General features: G+C 42.3%; 1 protein-coding gene across 2 annotated transcripts; it reads right to left on the bottom strand.

Moving 5' to 3' along the window:
• Window positions 1-1787: 1787 nt before the first annotated feature.
• Window positions 1788-22969, bottom strand: LOC110523467. 2 transcript variants are annotated; one of them, XM_021602171.2, is made up of 10 exons: window positions 22568-22969; window positions 21549-21930; window positions 21024-21084; window positions 17390-17698; window positions 10970-12911; window positions 10765-10821; window positions 10348-10549; window positions 7176-7309; window positions 6988-7059; window positions 1788-5531 (listed from the first exon to the last, which is right to left on the bottom strand). In XM_021602171.2, exons 2-10 carry the CDS (start codon window positions 21909-21911, stop codon window positions 5261-5263), a joined length of 3411 nt encoding a protein of 1136 aa, XP_021457846.2. In that variant the 5' UTR covers window positions 21912-21930; window positions 22568-22969; the 3' UTR covers window positions 1788-5260. The 2 variants fall into 2 exon arrangements, with proteins under 2 accessions (XP_021457846.2, XP_021457845.2); XM_021602170.2 differs by having other exon boundaries at window positions 10348-10552.
• Between the last annotated feature and the right edge of the window lie 708 nt (window positions 22970-23677).

A 23677-nucleotide genomic window follows, 5' to 3' on the forward strand; every position in this document is an offset into this window, starting at 1 on the left:
TGTGATGACAGTTAGTATTCATAAGGATACGTCGTAACGATGCAAGCTAAGGTTAAATTTATGCTTATTTATAAAACCCTCTTAGGCCTCACTCCCCCTTATCTGAGATACCTACTGCAGCCCTCATTCTCCTCAAACAACACCTGTTCGAACTGCCCAATCATGTTTGTACTATGTTGTGTTTTCATGTGTTCCTGCCATGCTATGTTCTTAGGTGTCTCTTCATGTAGTGTTGTGGTGTCTCTCTTGTCGTGATGTGTGTTTTGCCCTATATTTTATTTTTAATCCCAGCCCCCGTAGGAGGCATTTTGCCTTCTGATAGGCCGTCATTGTTAATAAGAATTAGTTGTTAATGGACTTGCCTAGTTAAATAAAAATAAATAAAATGTCACCGTGGAATGCCAATTAGCTAACATCACTGTCCTCGGGAAGCACGACAAGAAGGTGCACCGCTATAGCGTTGGTGTTGTACTTGTACGGAGGTGCTTACCAACTTTAAGTGCGTCAACGTGGCAGATGTATTCACAGTTTGGCCAATGTTTTCTCTGCCATGATTTTATTTCACGTAGTATAGAAACAATAAGTTATTTAGATCTGTGATTCCCAAACCTTTATTCTCGGCCCCACTTCCAGCATTGGTGAATATCCCGATTTGGTCAAGAAGCGCGAACACGCAAATATATACTGAACATAAATAGAAACGTAAAGTGTTGGTCCCATGTTTCATGAGCTGAAATAAAAGATCACCAACATTTTCTGTATGCACAAAAAAACTTCTCTCTCAAATGTTGTGCACAAATTTGTTTACATCCCTGTTAGTGAGCAGTTCTCCTTTGCCAAAATAATCCATCCATCTGACAGGTGTGGCATATCAAGAAACTGATTAAACAGCATGATCATTACACAGGAGCACCTTGTGCTGGGGACAATAAAAGGCCACTCTAAAATATGCCATTTTGTCACAGATGTCTCAAGTTTTGAGGGAGCACGCAATTGACATGCTGACTGATGGAATGTCCACCAGAGCTGTTGCCTGATAATTTAATGTTAATTTCTCTACCATAATTTGGCAGTACGTCCAACCGGCCTCACAATCGCAGACCACATGAACCACGCCAGCCCAGGACCTCCATATCCGGCTTCTTCCCCTTGCGGGATCGTCTGAGACCAGTCACCCAGACAGACAGCTGATGAAACTGAGGAGTATTTCTGTCTGTAATAACACCTTCTGTGGGGGAAAACTCATTCTGACTGGCTGGACCTGGCTCCCTAGTGGATGGGCCTATGCCCTCCCAGGCTCATCCATGGCTACGCCCCTGCCTATTCATGTGAAATCCATATATTAGGGCCTTATAGGAACTATAACAGAGTAAAATTGTTGCGTTTATATTTTTGTTCAGTAAAGGTAGCATTGATTTACATTGGATTTGTGCCACAAATGCTAAAAAGTTATAATTTGAAGTTGTAACAGAGGCCAGGTAAACAAAACCAAAGCATGGATTGCCGTCATACCTTGTCCATAGACTGTTTACCCTATGTAACCGGTGTGAAATGGCTAGTTAGCAGGGTGCGCAGCTTTTGTGGAGCGATAGGTAACAATGCTTCGAGCGTGGCTGTTGTCGATGTGTACAGAGGGTCCCTGGTTCGAGCCCTGGTAGGGGCGAGGAGAGGGACGGAAGCTATACTGTTACACCTACATGGTCTGTTTCACTTCCAGATTTCTCAAAAGGAAATATGGTTATTTCAGCCAAACAAATAGATCAGTTTGCATATCCAACTAATTAATAAATTACACAAATACACTATTTTATTCGTAAAATATATTACAATTAAAATGATTGACAATACTAATCTTTAGTGTTGGCCTGTGAGATGCATGTCTACGGTAAGTGCCCATCACTTAACATAGGATGAAATAAAGAATTAAAAAATAAATAAAAAGCAATATAAAGTTTTATTTTCAGACATGGGGGTTCCCAAAATGTGTCACGTTTTCCACTACACACCAGTGTAAACTAAAGAATCCTGTTATTGTCAAATTAAAAGAAAAAAGATTTCATATCACTCACCAATAACTTTGTCACATTTTTCTACCATTCCATCTCTGGCCTCAAGAGCAGAGGTCAGAGTGAGGAAGAGAAGGGGCACTAGAACACTTCACAGGGTCTGGCTCTTTGGGAGTAAATATGTGCAGACTTTTGCCACACTAGCAAATCTACTGGCAAATAGGTCCAGGGCAGTGGAGGAGTATATACAAAGATTGCAATCCGCATGAAGGCTCTCTTAGAAAGTAACCATACAAAAAAATACAAGAGAAAATTAATGACAAAAAAAAAAAAAAATACCTCCAGAACTTTTTTTATAACGGCAGAACACTGTATAAGTTATGGAGAAGTTTGAACAGTGGAATACTTGGGTGTTAAATGCAAACCCCATTAAATCCGTCAGGTAATGACACTTGAAAAATTGTTCTGAACAATTCATGAAAGGATTATGTCAATGTGTGCTGATGCTGAGCTGAATGTTTCTACTTGATTCAGAACAAAGACCTATCTGATATGTAATGATGATTGACCCCAGATAGACAAAGTATTCACTTCAAATGAGTGTTCCATAATAAATGGTCATGATTTAAAAATAATGCATGATGAGAATTATGGTAATGAATTAAACACTACAAACTATTTCATTGCTGGTTCCTAGATAAGGATTTTGTTAAAGCAGAAACTTATCTCCACAGTCATTATTCAATGTAAAAATGAGATTGCATTAAGGACAGGCTGTTTGGTATGACAATGCTAGAAGTTTAGAAACAGATCAGGCAACCAAGCTAGGTCTTCCAATCTAAGGCATCAGAGTTCTTAATGGACCTATTTACAGGCCTGATTTAACTTTATATGAAAGATTAATGCACACTCACAAAGAGAAGATGGGTAAATGCTGTTGTAAGACAGACCAGTTAGTGGATCCATATTTTGCTCCACATCATGTGGCATGGACTGATGTGGATTTTATGGATCACATGTAAAAAATAAAGTTTTTAAATAACAAAACAAAAAAATCCATTCTGAACTTTAACATCTATAATATACATTTTGCAATATAATATACTAGGTAGGCGGTTTAGCAGCAATAGGAATTAGGACAATATCTACAGGCACGCAGCCCACACTCACTTATCCAAGCACAGGACCACTCAGTGCACATTACTTGTAATCCTCAAACACATTCTTATCCATTGGAAAATGGTTAGAGCCAGGAGTTTTTCCTGACCATGTGACCACCTGAAAGATTCTGTGGGAAGATCTCAATTGAAAACGCCTCACATTGTCTACTTCTTAAAACCCATTGGAGGGCAGAGGGAAGGGACCTCTGGCTCTCTCATCCAATGGGTTTTGAAAAGGAGAAGGACACAAGGAGTATGCAATTGAGATAACTAGGGCCCAGAGTTTTTCCAGGACACATGTTCAGGAAAAATCCTGTCCCTAGAAATGTTCGGCAGCTATTAGAAGATGAGGCCATATCACAGCCAGACAATTGAATAACCCTAACCTGAGACCATCCAGCATTAGAATACTGGGAGACAGACATGGTCAATGGTGTCAAGAGTCCCTATGCAGAGGAGTTTGAAGTCTATGACAGTTTAAACAAAAAAGGGGCTGTCTACAAAAAAAATCTAAACACAAAGATGTTGCATATTTCATATGTCCAAAGAAAAATGATGCACCAAAAAGGAAAATCAATCCACAGGAAGAAACTGCAAAAAAAAAAAAGAATCCAGTTTCCAGTTCTTTACAGTGAGCCAAGGGACTTAAACCTTGAGGCCTTTCAACCCAAAATGGCCTCGTAGTACGACTGTGTAGCTAGGTCAGGGAAAGGCAAACCTTTTGGCTTCAGGGCCACATCAGGATTTCGAAATTCAATGGAGGGCCGCACAGATTTTTTGGGGACGGACGGGTTTGTTAAAATCAATTTGCGGCCCAGAAAAACTTCAGTTATTTGGAAATATATAAGCCCATTATAATATCTACATACCATCTAGATTTAAATGACCAAGAGTGGCCTTGAGTATTTTATCTAACCCAAAATAATAATTTTTACTTTAAACTTGTATTACTCAAACATCCCGTGGGCCAGATCGTATGGGCTCATAGTTTGTCCAGTCCTGATCTAGGTCCTCAACACTGAAGTAGAGATAATATACCATCTATAGGAAAATAACATTTTCACATATGTATCAAATTGTGTTCGCACATCAGATGATGGACCGGATGATGCACATCAGGTGAAAAAGACTGTTAATCATGGACTTTTCCTTTTCTTTACAAATACTGCAAAATATATGTATTGTTTCACTATGATTCAGGATGGGAAATCCTCATCATCTAGATCCCAGTCGGGTTATCAGGGAGATGTACTGAACTGATGCCCCCACATGTAGCATCTTTCCCAACAATGCATGAGGAGGTAGAGAGACATGGGGCACCAATCCAGTTGGTCAGTTACCGCCATTCCTAAGGCCAGGCTAGCAGTGAGGCTGTCATCAGGGGAGTAAAGCTGCAAATATACCGTTGACTGTCAGAAACGGTTGTGTCCTCACAAGGTCCCGTTCAAAACAACAATTTAATGAATGAGTTGATGAGAAATCTGAATGAGGTAAGAGGGAAAGTGCTCAGGTATGGGTTGTCAAACTTGTCTTCCATGTGTTCACAATGCGAATGCTCCATGTGTGTGTACGAACGCACACATCCAAGTATGAGCACCCACAATTCTGTTATCACAGGTTCAATTATAGTTCCTAAGAACAAAGTAGTAATTGTTCAACCACTATTCATTATCTATCATAAAAATCCTGTCTTTGCTGGATTGAGTTTAAATTTTCATAAAAGGCACACATTAAGTCCATTTTTTCTAGCACTTCAAAGTCTGCCAGTTCTAAAACAAATAATCTGAATGGGCATTTCAGGGGCCCCGAAGTAGAAAAACCTAACACGATCATAGAAATCTCTTAACATGCTCTAATTATTAAAATCCAGTTTCATAAGCCCAATCAATTTACAAAACAAGCTGTCCAAAAACTGAGAATGATGAACCGTATGCAATGCATGTGTGTAGCATGTCACAAATGATAACTTGTTCACTCTATAATATGCTACTTTGACCCGATGGGCTTGGGTCAAAAGTAGAGCACTATGATGAATAGGGTACCATTTGTGAGAGTTTGTATTTGGATGTGAAATAGGGGGTATTGTGGGACTGCTCAGTCCTCCAGGCCTTGGCGGGTGAAGAAGTCTTCCAGCTCGCTCAGCCTCTCGATGAGCATGACATCCAGGTCGGCATCGTCAGGCCTCCCCCGCCGACTACGCCCCCTGGGGCCCTTTACGCGCAGGGGAGTCATGTTGGCCCGGACTTTGCGTTTGCGCGGCAATGTGAAGTCGGGGAAGTCCAGTACACGCTTCCTCTTCTGGTGGCCAATGCAGACCAGAGATCCGTTCTTCTCCTTGGGCTCCTCGAAGATGGTCTCCAGGCTCCTGGTATGGGAAAACAATGATAAACCATAATACTAGACAATATGATAAACCATAATACTAGACAATATGATAAACCATAATACTAGACAATATGATAAACCATAATACTAGACAATATGATAAACCATATACTAGACAATATGATAAACCATAATACTAGACAATATGATAAACCATAATACTAGACAATATGATAAACCATATACTAGACAATATGATAAACCATTAACTAGTGCTGAGTGAAGTGCTTTTTTGAGGTCGGTCCAGTTTCGATTATTAAAAAATAAATTACTGTTTTCGATTCCTGTTATTTCAAAAAAAAAAAACATTAAATGCACTATGAATTTAATGTGTCGAATGCTTTAACACAGAATAAAACAATTAATAAAAGTCCCATGATGGTAGTGACTGCCCATTACTGCTTATCACTTAAATCAGAATATATTGACATTACTTTAAAAAAAAAAAAAAATCAGTTGTGTATTACATTTGTTTTAGTTATTATTTCATTATAAGTCATCTCTATAGAGCTGCTGTCTGACAAAATCACAATTTTAGAAGTTCTTCAAAGTAAATAAGGCATTCTGGTATGACTGCTGAATACCAACTATCAATCACTAAGATCAAGTATTTTCAGGTAGAGATACCTCGCAACTGCTCCCCTCATGATGACCCATTTTTCTGTCTCTTTTACATAACATGCGTAAAAGCTACACAGACCGAACAAGTAGGCGCATAATGGATTATGGTCATTGTAGTTAATTACCATGTTTTCTGCGCTAAACTACAAGCTCACAAAAAAAAGACCGAAATGGAATTCAAAGAACAACCAACATTAGTCAATAAGTTGTTTAAAAAATGTCAATAACAGAAATGTCAGTTAACTGCTAAGCAATAACACGCACTAAACAAAATGGTAAACCATATGATGAACAATATTAAAGCGGAAATTACACTGAGATTAAGATTTTTCACATTAAAATGTATACCAAACAAAAACCATTGAAATCAAAGTTTAATAAACCATTCAACTATGTACAAGGACTACTTTTAACAATTTCCCCAGAAAATGTTACAAAAACACATTTACAGGAAGAACTGTGCAGATACAAAGTTTGGTAACAGAATAAAACTCAAGGACATATTACAGTAACTGTTACCAAACTTTGTATCTGCACAGTTTTTACAGTTAATGTTTTTTTATTTACTGTATAAATTGTTCAAAGTAGTCATTGTGCATAGAGGTGTATGGTTTGTTAAACTTTGAAATCAATGGTTTTTGTTTGGCATACATTTTAAAGTGAAAAATCTGAGTCTCAGCGTAATTCTGTTAACTTGGAATTGCCTATGCCTATTTTAATAGCCTATTGACTAACAAGCGGTTTCAATATACTGTCAATTGTCATGTTCTCCAACTTGAGGTACAGTTTGAATAATAAAAATGATGATGGCTGACCTGTTGGGAGTGGGTGATTTGTAATTCTTGTTGGTGTAAATCTCCTCCAAGCTGAACTCCTTCTTCTTCAGTCTGATGGGATGTACGCAAAAAAACATGTAAAACACAGTTGGCACTCTGTGTGATCACATGAGCTGTGGTATTTCAATAATCCCATTGTTTTGTTAGTTACTGAGTTTTTAACTTACCTCTTTGGTTTGGGCAAGCCCATGGGAGTGAGGTTGTTGTCTGGTTTGGGAACAGTCTTCCGAATGCGGATCTGGGATACCCTCTTGGAGCGCTGGCATGGCTGGGTTCCCACACTCGCATCATACAGACCACCCTACAGAACAAAATAAAGAAAAAGTGAGCAAGATCACAGAACCAGAAAATAATTGTATTTTAATAATATAGCAAAGAAGTCACAAGGGAGCGGTACAACTAGCTGGATTGCAAGAGTTTGTGTTCAGACAATGGAAGAGGTGCTTCCTTGAAAAAGACTGCAGAGACTGCAACTAAGAATTAGCTAAATTGCTCAAATCTGGGTGGAACGTTTGTTGTGCATGATCCCTATAAATTGTAAGGATTGAGAGCCACACCTACAGGTAACTGCCAAAATAAAGGAAACACTTGAGTAAATGGATACAAAGTTTATTGAAAGCAGGTGCTTCCACACAAGTGTGGTTCCTGAGTTAAGTAATCAACAACAAATTAAATTCTGTGCGGGCCATTATTTTGGCCCCCATAGGTTGACAATGCCCTCATCCACAGGGCACGAGTGGTCATTGAATGGTTTGATGAGAATGAAAACGATGATAACCATATGCATTGGCTGTCTCAGTCAGCAGATTTCAACCCAAATGAACACTTATGGGAGATTCTGGAGTGGCGCCTGAGACAGTGTTTTCCACCACCATCAACAAAACACCAAATTCTGGAAATTCTTGTGGAAGAATGGTGTCTAGGGATGTGCATCTCTTCTTTCATATGCATCTATATACATGGGCTCCAATAGCAAGCATTTTCATTTGGAACAATTTGGTTTGATTAGAGGAATGAATTTATGTGATTTGGATCAATTCGATACAATTACATGCATTTTTTTGCATAAACACATTCATTTTCCATTTATATCTGCTGCTGATGGGAGCTCAGGAGCTGGGCCTCTGAGCTGGATCTGTCTGAGCTTTGGATTTCTTCTCTAAGCTGAGTGGCCCTCAGTGTGTGTGTGTGTGTGTGTGTGTGTGTAGGTACCTGAGCTGAACCATAGGGCAGCTCCAGTACCTATGCTTTTTGTCCCCCTACTTTTTTTAAATCGGAAAACCACCAATTTGTAATTTTTGCAGATAAAATGTTGAGTTGACACAATGACAATACTAATCTTTAGAAATTAGAATGGCATTTAGCCAATTAGTATACTGCAGCTTTGGATTTTACCCAGTCTCAATAGCAAATGGTTTAGACCGATTGAAATTTTAAGGAGAGTTTTTCACTCCAACCAATTAATGTGACCATGCACAGCTCCAAAAAAGTATTGCTGTCATTTATGAAATGACCCTGTTCATGTAACAATGACCAAATACACTGACCGTTTAAAGCAAAAACTACCAAAACGATTTCTTATAGTGAACCTAAACAACTAAATCAAATCTGAATGATTGAAAACCCCAATCAGCTGTTGGATGGGAGTTGCATCCACTCCGGTAGGCTACACAACTCCGGTAAAACACAATTGGTAACATTTAGTTGAGTTACAATTAGTTGAGACAATTACATGAATTGTTCTATATAACTAGGCAAGTCAGTTAAGAACAAATTCTTATTTACAATGATGGCCTACACCGGCCAAACCTGAATGACGCTGGGCCAATTGTGCTCCGCCCTATGGGGCTCCCAATCACAGTCGGTTGTGATACAGCCTGGATTTGAACCAGACGCCTCTAGCACTGAGACGCAGTACCTTATACCGCTACAGATATCATTAAAAACTGCAAACATTTCTCCCCACCTTATGACAAAATGTGTAGAACTGCAGGAAATTGGCTGTAAAACAGCAAATTTTCCTATCCGCCCTATGGCAAAATGAGTAGAATTGCAGCAAACTTGCTTTAAAACTTAAAACGTAAATGTTTTTTTCTAGGGCTGCACTATTTGGACAAAATATATAATTGCGATTTTTGGGCCAGATATTGCAATTTCTATTATGAATTGCAACAAGTGGGTGAAAACTTGGTAATTCCATCAGACATGGTTAAAACAACTGTCTGGGTAGAGAACATCACTTCTAACATGAGATCATGTGAATTAACACTGTGCTAACTGAACACAAAACCAAATGAAACTCATCTTTCCCAACATTGTTATAGGCTACATATGATAAAAGATGGGATTATAATGCCTACATATTAACAAGCCAAAATATATTATTGATTCATTCATGAATAACATTATGAGTTCCTATTTCCCAATACGAGTTCTTAATTAAGTTAATTATTTATTCAAGCAGCCATGGGCTGCAGATGGAATATGAATCTTATGATTGTGTAATTATGTATAAATAGGCTGAAACATTATTATTAGTCAAAGTGCCTTTAAAAAATTGTAACACATAGCCTACTGATTGCAAGGTGCAGTCTGTGTCCAAAACATTGGCGTCTGTTCCAGTCATTCAATGTGACATGTTTAAACTCCTCCCTTAATTTTGTTATATGGTGATTTGGGAGAAATATGTATACTTTTTATCCAGCTTGTTTATCATCTTCTTGAAGCCATCTTTGCTGACTGTGTAAATAGGAACCATGTCTTTGGCTCTCTGATAGCCTCGGACTTATATGCGGGATGTTTTTTTGTAGGGTGTTACACGAAAACGCATCATCAACCAATGCATGTTTCACATAGGCGGCTGGTTGTGGCTGAGGGGCTTTGCTGCTGTCGGGTGCTTTTTTTACTATTCAATCATCATAAAGTAGTGGATGGTTATTCTTCAAATTATTAAATCAATTGTCGAGACAACTCAGACAGTTTGAGGTTTGCCTGTACCGAAATACTGCCATAGCACTGAAGATGCGCCCTTCTTGGCACCAAATTGACATTCTTGTTAGCACTAGCAGCACCGGACACACTGAGGTAAAGCCACAGTTGCTAAACCTCATACTGTACTGTCTTTGGTGAAGCCCTTTCTCTCCTCACCAGCATCTAAATGTGCGCTCTAACCAGGGATGCTTGTGATTGGCCAGCATGTGCATGCCATGCAGAGTGTGAGAGACACCCGCGAGCAAATGCGGCCCCTCGTGAGTGTGGCCCCCACACCCATCAAAGTTGCCCATCCCTGTCTAGTCAAAGTCCATTCTAAGACAAAGTTACTGTACATGCCAGGCTCACCTCTCTGGTTGGGCTGCGGCCATGCAGACCAGGGTATTTGACGTTGGCACTGGCGATGGCAAAGCTGGGCACAGGCTCGGGCTGGTTATCCAGACGCATGGTCTTGGGGCTGTGGCTATGACTGGTCTTGGGGCTGGAAAGGGCCCGCTCTGGGGGGAGTCTGACCCAACGTCGCCTTGTCGGTGAGAAGGTGAGAGACGTACTGCTGGGCAGAAAACAGAATGGAGACACAGTTTGTGATGATATTCAATAATAGGCATAGGTTGTGCATCACTTATACATGCTGTTTATCCTTTGAGATGCCACTGACAACAGCAGTAACAGATGTAATGTAGCCAGCCCATATTAGTTTGCCAATCAATTATTACATTGCATTTCATGGACATTCAATAGTGCCATGTCTAGACATCTGCTCACCTTGCTGTGCTAGACATTCTGACAGAGGTAGCTTCTTGACTGCACGATTGAGCATAACTGCAATTACAAACCAACAAGCAAGCAAACAAGAAATCAGCAGAAAATCTTCAAATGTTTACTATAATAAGTAAATATTTTTTCTCTCTATTAACATATTGCTTATGAAAACAGCTCTTAGCACATGAAAATGCCTATCAATACTGACCTGTGGTCATTGTCCAGGCCAGGAGGGCCTGTGTAGTCCTTGAGGGGAGGATACATGTACTTCTTCTGTGACTCTATAATCTGACACATCACCGTCTCCACCGCTGTGGCCGACAACCTCATGAGGGGCATGGGGCACTTGTGTCTGAACCAGTGGCGGAAGGAAGCGGGGGAGGATGCAGCCAGCACGGTGCTCAGACCCGCCTTGGAGAACTTGGAGAAGCCCATCTGGCTGAAGAGGGACATGGGGAACTGGCCTGTGGCATGGAAGAGGCCGTGCTGCAGGGTAGAAGAGTCTCTGTCCAGGGCCTTGCTGCTACAGCATAAGGAGGAGAAGGTCTGGGCTAGGGGCCCTAGCTGCAGGGGGGACAGAGGCAAGACTGGGCTGCCCAGAATCACCAGGGGCTGCCAGTGGTGCTGCGACGTCTCCTCCTCCAGCTCCGGGAGAGACATGGCTAGAGCACCACTAGTGCTGCGAACGCCTTTCAGGGGCCGCTTCTTACAGGAGGACCGGTCCTTATTCCAGTGGTTCTTGAGCTTGGAGTTGAAGACGCACGGGATGTTCCCCCTTCTACTTTGACCACCATCCGGGGGTGAGGGGAGCTCCGGGGATGGGCTGGAAGGTACAAGCTGGCTGGCTGTGTTCGACAGCTGGAGTAGGAGGGCCTGGCCTTGGGGGTGGATGGATCTAACACCAACCATGAGAGATTTAGAAGAGCCATTTCGAGGAGAGGAGAGCTTGGAGGCTACGGAGGAGTCTAGAGAGGGGCTGGAAGAGTGGAAGTGCAGGAAGGATCGATCCGTGGCTTGTTTGCCCTTCTGAGGGTCCACGTAGCCAGACATGGGTGGGGAGGACAGAGGGGACCAGGAAGAGGGTGCAAAGACTGAACCTGATAGTGATGATGCTCCATCTGGAGACTTCAGCTGGGCGTGGGACAATGGATTGTGTTGCTGATGAGGTATTGTAAAGTTTAGAGTCTGCTTGTGTTGTTGACTCTGCTGCCTCTCCTCGGCTGCCTCCCTGCCCACACCAACCTGTGGTTGGTCCTGTATCTGAGCAGAGAAGCTACTCTTGACGGACTTAGTGGCGGAAGAGATAAACTCATTGACCGAGTGTGCCTTCGCTTCCCTCTTGTTCCGCCTCTTCCTCTCAGGCTTCTGGTCTTTCTCTGCCTCTTTGGAGAACTGAGTGTAGGCCGTGTGGTCAGTGCGAGGTGGGCTGGTGATCCTAAGTTGGATGTTAGTTGAAGCAGGAGCTATTCTTCCCGCGTGCTCAGGCCTAGATGACCTTACAACTTCAACGGAATGTGGCGACAGAGAGAAAGCTCCTATAGCGCTCAACTGTACCCCATCAGGAAATGCAGCCATAGTCCTACCCTTACCCGTAAGTGGACACTTATGGACCTCAGTGCTTTTGGACAGGCCTTGGGATTCAGTGGGGAAGTGTACATGAGGAGAGTGTGGATGGGTCTCTATACTCTCTCTCCTGTTCCCAGATTGTGCCTTCTGCGAAGGGGATGGAAGGGGCACTTCCTGGCTGTCACTAGACTCTGTGTCTGCCAGGGCAGAATTGACCAACCAGTTAAGAGCGTCCCGCCCCTTCTCGGCCGCCAGCTCCATGTCCAGATCTTCAAAGTCCGACACAGGGGAGTAGTTCCCTTGTTTGCTCCCCTCAGTGACCGACTTAGAGGGAGCTTTTCCCATGGAGGATACGGACCGGCCTGACTCTGTTCTTTTCATTTTCCCACCTAACCCCTCTTTGTGGTCACGGCTCGGGGCCGGACTGTGGCTGGGTGAAAACGTCGTTGTCATCATCCATTGACATCCAGTGACACTCCCCTTGTCTAAGTCTGCTCCTGAGGAGCCCATATTGCACAAAGGGTTAGGACTGTGTGGTAACAACTTGGTGAAGTCCTCTTCTTTCAGCACTCTTGGTTCCTTTCCTGTACAACACAAGAAACATTACTTACCAACAAAATAATCTTCAATCAAGTAGTTAAACACTGGCAGCCCGTGGCCCCCATGTTTGGCGTCACTCAGAAATGTCCTTGTTTTTGAAAAGCATATGTTTTGTCCATTAAAAACACAGTGCAGACTGTCATTTACAACAAACAATTGTAGCTGGAAACAGTGATTTTTATGGAATACCTACAGAGGCCCATTATCAGCAACCATCACTCCAGTTTTTCAATGGCATGTTGTGTTAGCTAATCCAAGTTTATCATTTTAAAAGGCCAATTGATCATTAGGAAACCCGATTTGCAATTATGTTAGTACAGCTGAAAACTGATTAAAGAAGCAATAAAACTGGCCTTCTTTAGACTAGTTGAGTGTCTAGAGCATCAGCATTTGTGGGTCTGTCTACAGGCTCAAAATGGCCAGAAACAAAGACCTTTCTTCTGAAATTGACAGCTTCATTAAATAGTACCCGCAAAACACACATCTCAACATCAACAGTGAAGAGGCGACTCCGGGATGCTGGCCTTCTAGGCAGAGTTGCAAAGAAAAAGCCATATCTCAAACTGGCCAATAAAAAGAAAAGAAAAAGAACAGACACTGGACAGAGGAACTCTACCTAGAAGGCCAGCATCCCAGAGTCGCCTCTTCACTGTTGACATTGAGACGGGTGTTTTGCGGGTATTACTTAATGAAGGTTCCAGTTGAGGGAGGACTTGTGAGGCGTCTGTTTCTCAAACTAGACACCTAATGCACTGGTCATCTTGCTCAGTTGTGCACCAGAACCTCCCATTAATCTTTCTATTCTGGTTAGAGCCTGTTTGCGCTGTTCTGTGAAGGGAGTAGTAAACAGCGTTGTACGAGATCTTCAGTTTCTTGGCAATTTCTCGCATGGAATAGCCTTCATTTCTCAGAACAAGAACAGACTGACGAGTTTCAGAAGAAAGTTATTTTTTTCTGGACATTTCGAGCCTGTAATCGAACCCACAAATGTTGATGCTTCAGATACTCAACTAGTCTAAAGGAGGCCAGTTTTAGTGTTTTTTTAAATCTGCACAACAGTTTTAAGTTGTGCTAACAATCTCAAAAGGGTTTTCTGATGATCAATTAGCCTTTTAAAATTATAAACTTGGATTACCTAACATAATGTGCCATTGGAACACAGGAGTGATGGTGGCTGATAACGGGCCTCTGTACGCCTATGTAGATATTCCATTAAAAATCAGCCGTTTCCAGCTACAATAGTCATTAACAAAGTCTACACTGCATTTCTGATCAAAATGCTGTTATTTTAAAATGGACAAAAAAAAAAGTGCTTTTCTTTCCAAAACAAGGAAATTTCTAAGTGACCCCAAAATGTTGGACATTAAGTGTATGTGTACACACATACACCTTAGCCAAATATATTTTGTGTATGTAAACCTCCGACTTCAACTGTATACACACATACATGTATGTATACATACACATACATACATATGTATGTATGTATACACACACACACACATACACACGTATGTATGTATGTATGTATGTATGTATACATACACACGTATGTATGTATGTATGTACGTATACATACGTATGTATGTATGTATGTATGTATGTATGTATGTATGTACGTACGTACGTACGTATGTATGTATGTATGTATGTATGTATGTATGTATGTATGTATGTATACACACGTATGTATGTATACATACACACACACACACACATGTGCGTGCGTGCGCGCACACACACACACACACACACGTATGTATGTATGTATGTATGTACACACACACACAGTGCCTTGCGAAAGTATTCAGCCCCCTTGAACTTTGCGACCTTTTGCCACATTTCAGGCTTCAAACATAAAGATATAAAACTGCAAGAGTGACAAGAAGAAAGCCATTTCTTAAAGATATCCATAAAAAGTGTTGTTTAAAGTTTGCCACAAGCCACCTGGGAGACACACCAAACATGTGGAAGAAGGTGCTCTGGTCAGATGAAACCAAAATTGAACTTTTTGGCAACAATGCAAAACGTTATGTTTGGCGTAAAAGCAACACAGCTCATCACTCTGAACACACCATCCCCACTGTCAAACATGGTGGTGGCAGCATCATGGTTTGGGCCTGCTTTTCTTCAGCAGGGACAGGGGAGATGGTTAAAATTGATGGGAAGATGGATGGAGCCAAATACAGGACCATTCTGGAAGAAAACCTGATGGAGTCTTCAAAAGACCTGAGACTGGGACGGAGATTTGTCTTCCAACAAGACAATGATCCAAAACATAAAGCAAAATCTACAATGGAATGGTTCAAAAATAAACATATCCAGGTGTTAGAATGGCCAAGTCAAAGTCCAGACCTGAATCCAATCGAGAATCTGTGGAAAGAACTGAAAACTGCTGTTCACAAATGCTCTCCATCCAACCTCACTGAGCTCGAGCTGTTTTGCAAGTAGGAATGGCAAAAAATGTCAGTCTCTCGATGTGCAAAACTGATAGAGACATACCCCAAGTGACTTACAGTTGTAATCGCAGCAAAAGGTGGCGCTACAAAGTATTAACTTAAGGGGGCTGAATAATTTTGCACACCCAATTTTCAGTTTTTGATTTGTTAAAAAAGTTTGAAATATCCAATAAATGTCGTTCCACTTCATGATTGTGTCCCACTTGTTGTTGATTCTTCACAAAAAAATACAGTTTTACATCTTTATGTTTGAAGCCTGAAATGTGGCAAAAGGTCGCAAAGTTCAAGGGGGCCGAATACTTTCGCAAGGCACTGTACATACATGACATACATACATACATACATACACACGTATGTGTATACAGTTGAAGTCGGAAGTTTACATACACCTTAGCCAAATATATTTAAACTCAGTTTCACAATTCCTGACATTTAATCCTAGTAAAAATTCCCTGTCTAAGGTCAGTTAGGATAACCACTGAAATGTCAGAATAATAGTAGAGTGAATTATTTATTTCAGCTTTTATTTTTTCCCATCACATTCCCAGTGGGTCAGAAGTTTACATACACTCAATTAGTATTTGGTAGCATTGCCTTTAAATTGTTTAACTTGGGTCAAACGTTTTGGGGAGCCTTCCACAAGCTTCCCACAATAAGTTGGGTGAATTTTGGCCCATTCCTTCTGACAGAGATGGTGTAACTGAGTCAGGTTTGTAGGCCTCCTTGCTCGCACAATCTTTTTCAATTCTGCCCACAAATTTTCTATATGATTGAGGTCAACCTTGACTTTGTTGTCCTTAAGCCATTTTGCCACAACTTTGGAAGTATGCTTGGGGTCATTGTCCATTTAGAAGACCAATTTGCAACCAAACTTTAACTTCCTGATGTCTGGAGATGTTGCTTCAATTTAACCACAATTTTCCTCCCTCATGAAGCCATCTATTTTGTGAAGTGCACCAGCCCCTCCTGCAGCAAAGCACCCCCACAACATGATTCTGACACCCCCGTGGTTCATGGTTGGGATGGTGTTCTTCGGCTTGCAAGCTTCCCCCTTTTTCCTCCAAACATAATGGTCATTATGGCCAACAAGTTATAATTTTGTTTCATCAGACTAGAGGACATTTCTCCAAAAAGTACTATCTTTGTCCCCATGTGCAGTTGCAAACCGTAGTCTGGCTTTTTTATGGCAGTTTTGGAGCCGTGGCTTCTTCCTTGCTGAGCGGCCTTTCAGGTTGTCGATATAAGACTAGTTTTACTGTGGATATAGATACTTTTGTACCTGTTTCCTCCAGCATCTTCACAAGGTCCCTTGCTGCTGTTCTGGGATTGATTTGCACTTTTCGCACCAAAGTACATTCATCTCTAGGAGACAGAACGTGTCTCCTTCCTGAGCGGTATGAAGGCTGCATGGTCCAATGGTGTTTATACTTGCGTACGATTGCTTGTACAGATGAACGTGGTACCTTCAGCCGTTTGGAAATTGCTCCCAAGGATAAACCAGACTTGTGGAGGTGTATAATTTTTAGGCCTTGAAATACATCCACAGGTACACCTCCAATTGACTCAAATTATGTCAATTAGCCTATCAGTAGCTTCTAAAGCCATGACATCATTTTATGGAATTTTCCAAGCTGTTTAAAGGCACAGTCAACTTAGTGTATATAAACTTCTGACCCACTGGAATTGTGATACAGTGAATTAATCTGTCTGTAAACAGATGTTGGAAAAATTACTTGTGTCATGGACAAAGTAGATGTCCTAACCGACTTGCCAAAACTATAGTTTGTTAACAAGAAATTTGTGGAGTGGTTGAAAAACGAGTTTCAAGAACTCCAACCTAAGTGTATGTAAACTTCTGACTTCAACGGTATATAATCCACACAGTCTTAAAAACATTGAACTTTTCTCCTTTTTTAAATGACTTAATAAAATGTAGCAGGGAGGCATGCACACACATTTCAGCGTGGTGCCTTCTAATCTTTAGTGCGTCAACTTCAACTCACCCAGACCATGGAGAGGTGACAGGTCCTGTTTGGCGACAGCAGCAGTCATCCCTCTTGCCAGCTGGCCCACCTGGATCCTGAGCAGAGCCAGGCTGTTGCCATGTGTGGTGCCCTGCTCACAGAGCTGCTCCATCCTCCTCTCCACCACCTCCAGACGCTGGCACAGGGAGCCGAGGGAGCCCGTCAGCAGCCGCTTCATCTCTGCCTGGTGGGCTTCCAGGCAGCGCTTCAGGGTCCCCAGCTGCTCTCCCGTGGGGCCAGCCGGGGGAGTAGGATCAGAGGGGCACACCTGAGGAGGGGAGGTAGGCTCTGTGCACAGAACACAGTCACAGAGAGTGTGAGTTGGAACTGGGGAGGTTGATTGTCAGGTTTGGGCAGCTAAAGGAGACCTTTTCATAATTTTACCCGATCACTTCTCCTCGCGTTTCAGTCTGATCATTTAGATTGCTGCTGCCTCCTGTTAGCCTACTACTATGATAAATCAATTGGTGAGGAACAGATATAGCCCTTGGTTCTCCCCAGACCTGACTGCCCTTAACCAACACAAAAACATCCTATGGCGTTCTGCATTAGCATCGAACAGCCCCCGTGATATGCAGCTTTTCAGGGAAGCTAGAAACCATTATACACAGGCAGTTAGAAAAGCCAAGGCTAGCTTTTTCAAGCAGAAATTTGCTTCCTGCAACACTAACTCAAAAAAGTTCTGAGACACTGCAAAGTCCATGGAGAATAAGAACACCTCCTCCCAGCTGCCCACTGCACTGAAGATAGGAAACACTGTCACCACTGATAAATCCACTATAATTGAGAATTACAATAAGCATTTTTCTACAGGTGGCCACAGCAACTTGCCCAATCCTTCCCCATTTCTCCTTCTCCCAAATCCAGTCAGCTGATGTTCTGAAAGAGCTGCAAAATCTGGACCCCTACAAATCAGCCGGGCTAGACAATCTGGACCCTTTCTAAAATGATCTGCCAAAATTGTTGCCACCCCTATGACTAGCCTGTTCAACCTCTCTTTCGTGTCATCTGAGATTCCCAAAGATTGGAAAGCAGCTACGGTCATCCCCCTCTTCAAAGGGGGGGACACTTGACCCAAACTGCTACAGACCTATATCTATCCTACCCTGCCTTTCTAAGGTCTTTGAAAGCCAAGTCAACAAACAGATTACCGACCATTTCGAATCTCACCATACCCTCTCTGCTATGCAATCTGGTTTCAGAGCTGGTCATTGGTGCACCTCAGCCACACTCAAGGTCCTAAACGATATCTTAACCACCATCTATAAGAAACATTACTGTGCAGCCGTATTCATTGATCTGGCCAAGGCTTTCGACTTTGTCAATCACCACATCGGCAGACTCGACAGCCTTGGTTTCTCAAATGATTGCCTCGCCTGGTTCACCAACTACTTCTCTGATAGAGTTCAGTGTGTCAAATCGGAGGGTCTGCTGTCCGGACCTCTGGCAGTCCCTATAGGGGTGCCACAGGGTTCAATTCTTGGACCGACTCTCTTCTCTGTATACATCAATGATGTCGCTCTTGCTGCTGGTGAGTCTCTGATCCACCTCTACGCAGACGACACCATTCTGTATACTTCTGGCCCTTCTTTGGACACTGTATCAACAACCCTCCAGACAAGCTTCAATGCCATACAACAATCCTTCCGCGGCCTCCAATTGCTCTTAAATACAAGTAAAACTAAATGCATGCTCTTCAACCGATCGCTGCCTGCACCTGCCCGCCTGTCCAACATCACTACTCTGGACGGCTCTGACTTAGAATACGTGGACAACTACAAATACCTAGGTGTCTGGTTAGACTGTAAACTCTCCTCCCACATCAAACATCTCCAATCCAAAGTTAAATCTAGAATTGGCTTCCTATTTCACAACAAAGCATCCTTCACTCATGCTGCCAAACATACCCTTGTAAAACTGACCATCCTACCAATCCTCGACTTCGGCGATGTCATTCACAAAATAGCCTCCAATACCCTACTCAACAAATTGGATGCAGTCTATCACAGTGCCATCCGTTTTGTCACCAAAGCCCCATATACTACCCACCATTGCGACCTGTACGCTCTCGTTGGCTGGCCCTCGCTACATATTCGTCGCCAGACCCACTGGCTCCAGGTCATCTATAAATCTATGCTAGGTAAAGCTCCACCTTATCTCAGCTCACTGGTCACGATAACAACACCCACCCATAGCACGCGCTCCAGCAGGTATATCTCACTAGTCATCCCCAAAGCCAACACCTCCTTTGGCCGCCTTTCCTTCCAGTTTTCTGCTGCCAATGACTGGAACGAACTATAAAAACCTCTGAAACTGGAAACACTTATCTCCCTCACTAGCTTTAAGCACCAGCTGTCAGAGCAGCTCACAGATTACTGCACCTGTACATAGCCCACCTATAATTTAGCCCAAACAACTACCTCTTTCCCTACTGTATTTATTTTATTTATTTATTTATTTAGCTTCTTTGCACCCCATTATTTTTATTTCTACCTAGCACATTCTTCCACTGCAAATCTACCATTCCAGTGTTTTACTTGCTATATTGTATTTACTTTGCCACCATGGCCTTTTTTTGCCTTTACCTCCCTGATCTCACCTCATTTGCTCACATCGTATATAGACTTGTTTCTACTGTATTATTGACTGTATGTTTGTTTTACTCCATGTGTAACTCTGTGTCATTGTATGTGTCGAACTGCTTTGCTTTATCTTGGCCAGGTCCCAATTGTAAATGAGAACTTGTTCTCAACTTGCCTACCTGGTTAAATAAAGGTGAAATATAAAAAATAACCTATCTAACAAGCGGTGAATGGGTAGGTAAATATAAAATGCCAAAGCGCATTATCTTTATATATTTTTTACCACTTTTTCTCCCAAATTTTGTGGTATCCAATTGGTAGTTACAGTCTTGTCTCATCGCTGCAACTCCCGTATGGACTCGGGAGAGGTGAAGGTCGAGAGCCTGCGTCCTCCGAAACATAACCCAACCAAGCCGCACTGCTTATTGACACAATGCCCATTTAACCCGGAAGCCAGCCGCACCAACGTGTTGGAGGAAACAGCATGCACAGCGCCCGGCCCACCACAGAAGTTGCCGTTAGTGAGCCATGGGACAAGGACATCCCTGACGGACAAACCTTCCTCTAACCCGGACGACGCTGTGCCAATTGTGCGCCGCCTCATGGGTCTCCCGGTCACGGCCGGCTGCAACAGAGCCTGGACTCGAACAAAGAATCTCGACTGGCAAAGCTAGTACTGCGATGCTGGGCCTCAGACCACTGCACCACTCAGGAGGCCCCGAGGCGCATTCTTACTGAGTGACTGCAAATGTGTCTGCCCGCTGCAAGTTAAGGACAGACAGACAGACACACACCTTCGAGCGCTACGCCTAATATGAAGCTTTTTTGGTCTTTAAACTTGTAGACTGATAAGTACATGTTGACAAAATAACTAGGCATATTACAACACTTCCGTGTTTTCTGAACATGAGTATCTTCCGATCCAATTCGGCTATCAACTGTCAATTTACAGATATGATCACGAGTATGGCCAGGTTGGCACCCCCTTAGTTTCTATGCACAACAAACTGATAACAACAATTGTACATTACCTAGTTGTTTTGGATGAACCCAGACATTGCCTTTGTTGCCGGTTCTTTGGGTGCCTTGGACCTGAAAATGACCACGCACAAATTTACACACGATCCAATACACAGACATAGGATACACATGCAGAAACATAACCATACTCTAAGACAGGGTTCCCCAACCGGCGGCCCAAGTTTTATTTGGCCCTTCACGTTTTTTGGGGGGGTATTTTTATTGTTGGACATAAGACTGTAAAAACATTAGGAAATCAGCTCCAAGTGGCTTCAATTTAATAAATATGTTGCCAAGTATTCCCACGCATAATATAGACACACGTGATCATACACAAACGTAAACCAGGTTTGAAATGATTATGTTTTAGTCAAACATATATGTTAGGTCCAACAGATTGCGGTTAATTTGCAGTCTAAAAATGATTTGTAATTATTTTACGGCCGCCCCCACTCACAAAAAATAATAATAAAATAGTCCTACGGCTGAATCTAGTTGATGATCGCTGCACTAAGAACACCACACACATTCCCCACCTGGTCTGACACTTGTGTCTCTGTTCTTCTGAAATCGGAAGAGCCTGCAGTCCCTCTCAAACTGGAGACTGAACCCAAAGCCCTCTGCCTGTGCTCTGCCAGAGTCTGTCTCTCTCTCACACCAGAGTCCATCCCAAGACTACCATCTCTATCTCTGCTCTCTGCTGGTCTGTGAGACATAGTCACGGTCACCAGAGGTCCTCCATCCTCCGCAGCATTCCTCTGGTCCTTGCTAGTCTCTCTGCACCCTGTGGCCAGTTGTTCATGGTACAGCTGGGAGAGAGAAGGGCATGGACCCACCGACGTGGAGCCGGGGAGCTGCTGACCACCTCTTGGATCAGCCGAAACAGATGACAACATCATCACACATGGGCTGAAGGGCCTGCGGAGCAGAGGGGACAAGAGGGGTTCCTGGGTCAGATTCCGGTTCAGATAGTTGTATTGCCAATACAACATGGTTGATTAACCAAGAGATGCCCAGTGATTGAATATAACACCTTATGATAGCTGGATAATCAACTACATTTAATAAAACAAATCTACATTTGTCTAAAATAAACATATTTCAATCTAATTATTGCATGCAACCTTGAGGCGAATACCAAATAATTTCTCTATTATTACCCAGCAGTGTGATTTAGTTAATCTAGCCATCATTACCTAACCCCACGCATAATCCCCGACTGCTACAACAAGTAAACTGCCTCGCTACACGCACAAGCTAGCTTTGTGGTTTGACAGATCGAATCTACTACTAGCATGACCAAAACAGACACCAAACATCGAGTCTATTGAAGAAAAAAACACTGATCAAACGTAAATCAAAATCACTCACTCACTCACTGCCTGCCTGTCTGCATTCCCAATACTCTCTACAATAACACGACTGTCTACATATTTTATACTATCGCATAATGTAGCTAGCCGCTGCGATCAAAACGTCGAAGGGCCCGTGTTACACGAGTCGCGCTTTGTTGAAGCATTTTAGACGGTAGGTTTAGACAATTGTGATAACATACCTCGACCAGAGCTCTGCGCCCACTGTGGATATGTGGCTTTACCAAACTCGCCCCAAGACGTGCCCTACAAACTCCTAGATAAAATTCAAATTTGCTGTTCCATCCAGACGTCCCGTACTAATGATTTCTATCTCAACTGCGCTTCCGGTGGAAAGCGGCTCTTGATGGGAAGGCGAAAAGGCAGTTTAGCATTACATTTCAAAACCTAGCTACTTTGTAAGCCAGTATACAGAGATGGCAAGATGTCTCTTTAAAATCTTGCTAACCGTATATTTGCAAAATAGTTATACGCTAACTGCCAATGTTTTTTTTTTGCAAGAATTACAGATTTGTTTACGAACAAATAAATACATGAATCTCGCTCTCGGATCAGGGCGAGACAATTGGCCGGATTGGATCGTAGCCTACTTCCTTTTGAAGGACTCAGCCATTGGCGCAGACCAGCCGGGTCGAGCACTCTTCTCCTCCCATTGGTGCATCGATGAGAAACAGCATTATGGGTTACCAAAATAATGTACAGTATAGGCCTTGTTTGCATGACGTAATATTTACAATATATTCGTTTTAGACAAATCACATACACAAAACCAGTCTTTTTTTGAATTTCCTCAGTAGTGCTGTCATATTGGGGTCCATATCAATAAGATTATAAAATATTTTTATTTGGTCCCCAACAACAACAACAAAAAAATGTAGAACTGGCAAAGGGACAGGGTTCCGGTCTTGATGCACGGTTTCGAATACTCCTACAGTTTTGCTTCGGTACTGCACTTTAACTGACGGCCGGCCCTGAAATACAATTTCCAATGGTAATGGAGGCTCCTCAGAGGAGGAATGAAATAAAAATGGTAAAATATTGAAAAAGTTATACTTTTTAGATAAAACTATACTAAATATATGAATGTCACCAAATAACTGATTAAAACACATTGTTTTGCAATGTAGGTCTACAGTAGCCTCAACAGCACTCTGGGTACATTGACTTAAATCCAAAATCTAGGAGGCTCATGGTTCTCACCCCCTTCCATAGATGTACACGGTAATTATGGCAACTTCCCGGAGGACGTCCTCCAACCTATCAGAACTCTTGCAGCATGAACTGACATGTTG

This window comes from Oncorhynchus mykiss, chromosome 5 (assembly GCF_013265735.2).
Source record: "Oncorhynchus mykiss isolate Arlee chromosome 5, USDA_OmykA_1.1, whole genome shotgun sequence".
Taxonomy (NCBI): Eukaryota; Metazoa; Chordata; class Actinopteri; order Salmoniformes; family Salmonidae; genus Oncorhynchus; species Oncorhynchus mykiss.

Excerpts from the sequence above, each read along its gene's own strand:
- LOC110523467 (XM_021602170.2), bottom strand. The coding sequence starts at position 21,911 with ATGATGTTGTCATCTGTTTCGGCTGATCCAAGAGGTGGTCAGCAGCTC. Across the intron at positions 7,060-7,175 it reads GGCTTGCCCAAACCAAAGAG|ACTGAAGAAGAAGGAGTTCA; the intron begins GTAAGTTAAAAA and ends ACATCCCATCAG. Across the intron at positions 5,532-6,987 it reads AAATCACCCACTCCCAACAG|GAGCCTGGAGACCATCTTCG; the intron begins GTCAGCCATCAT and ends TTCCCATACCAG.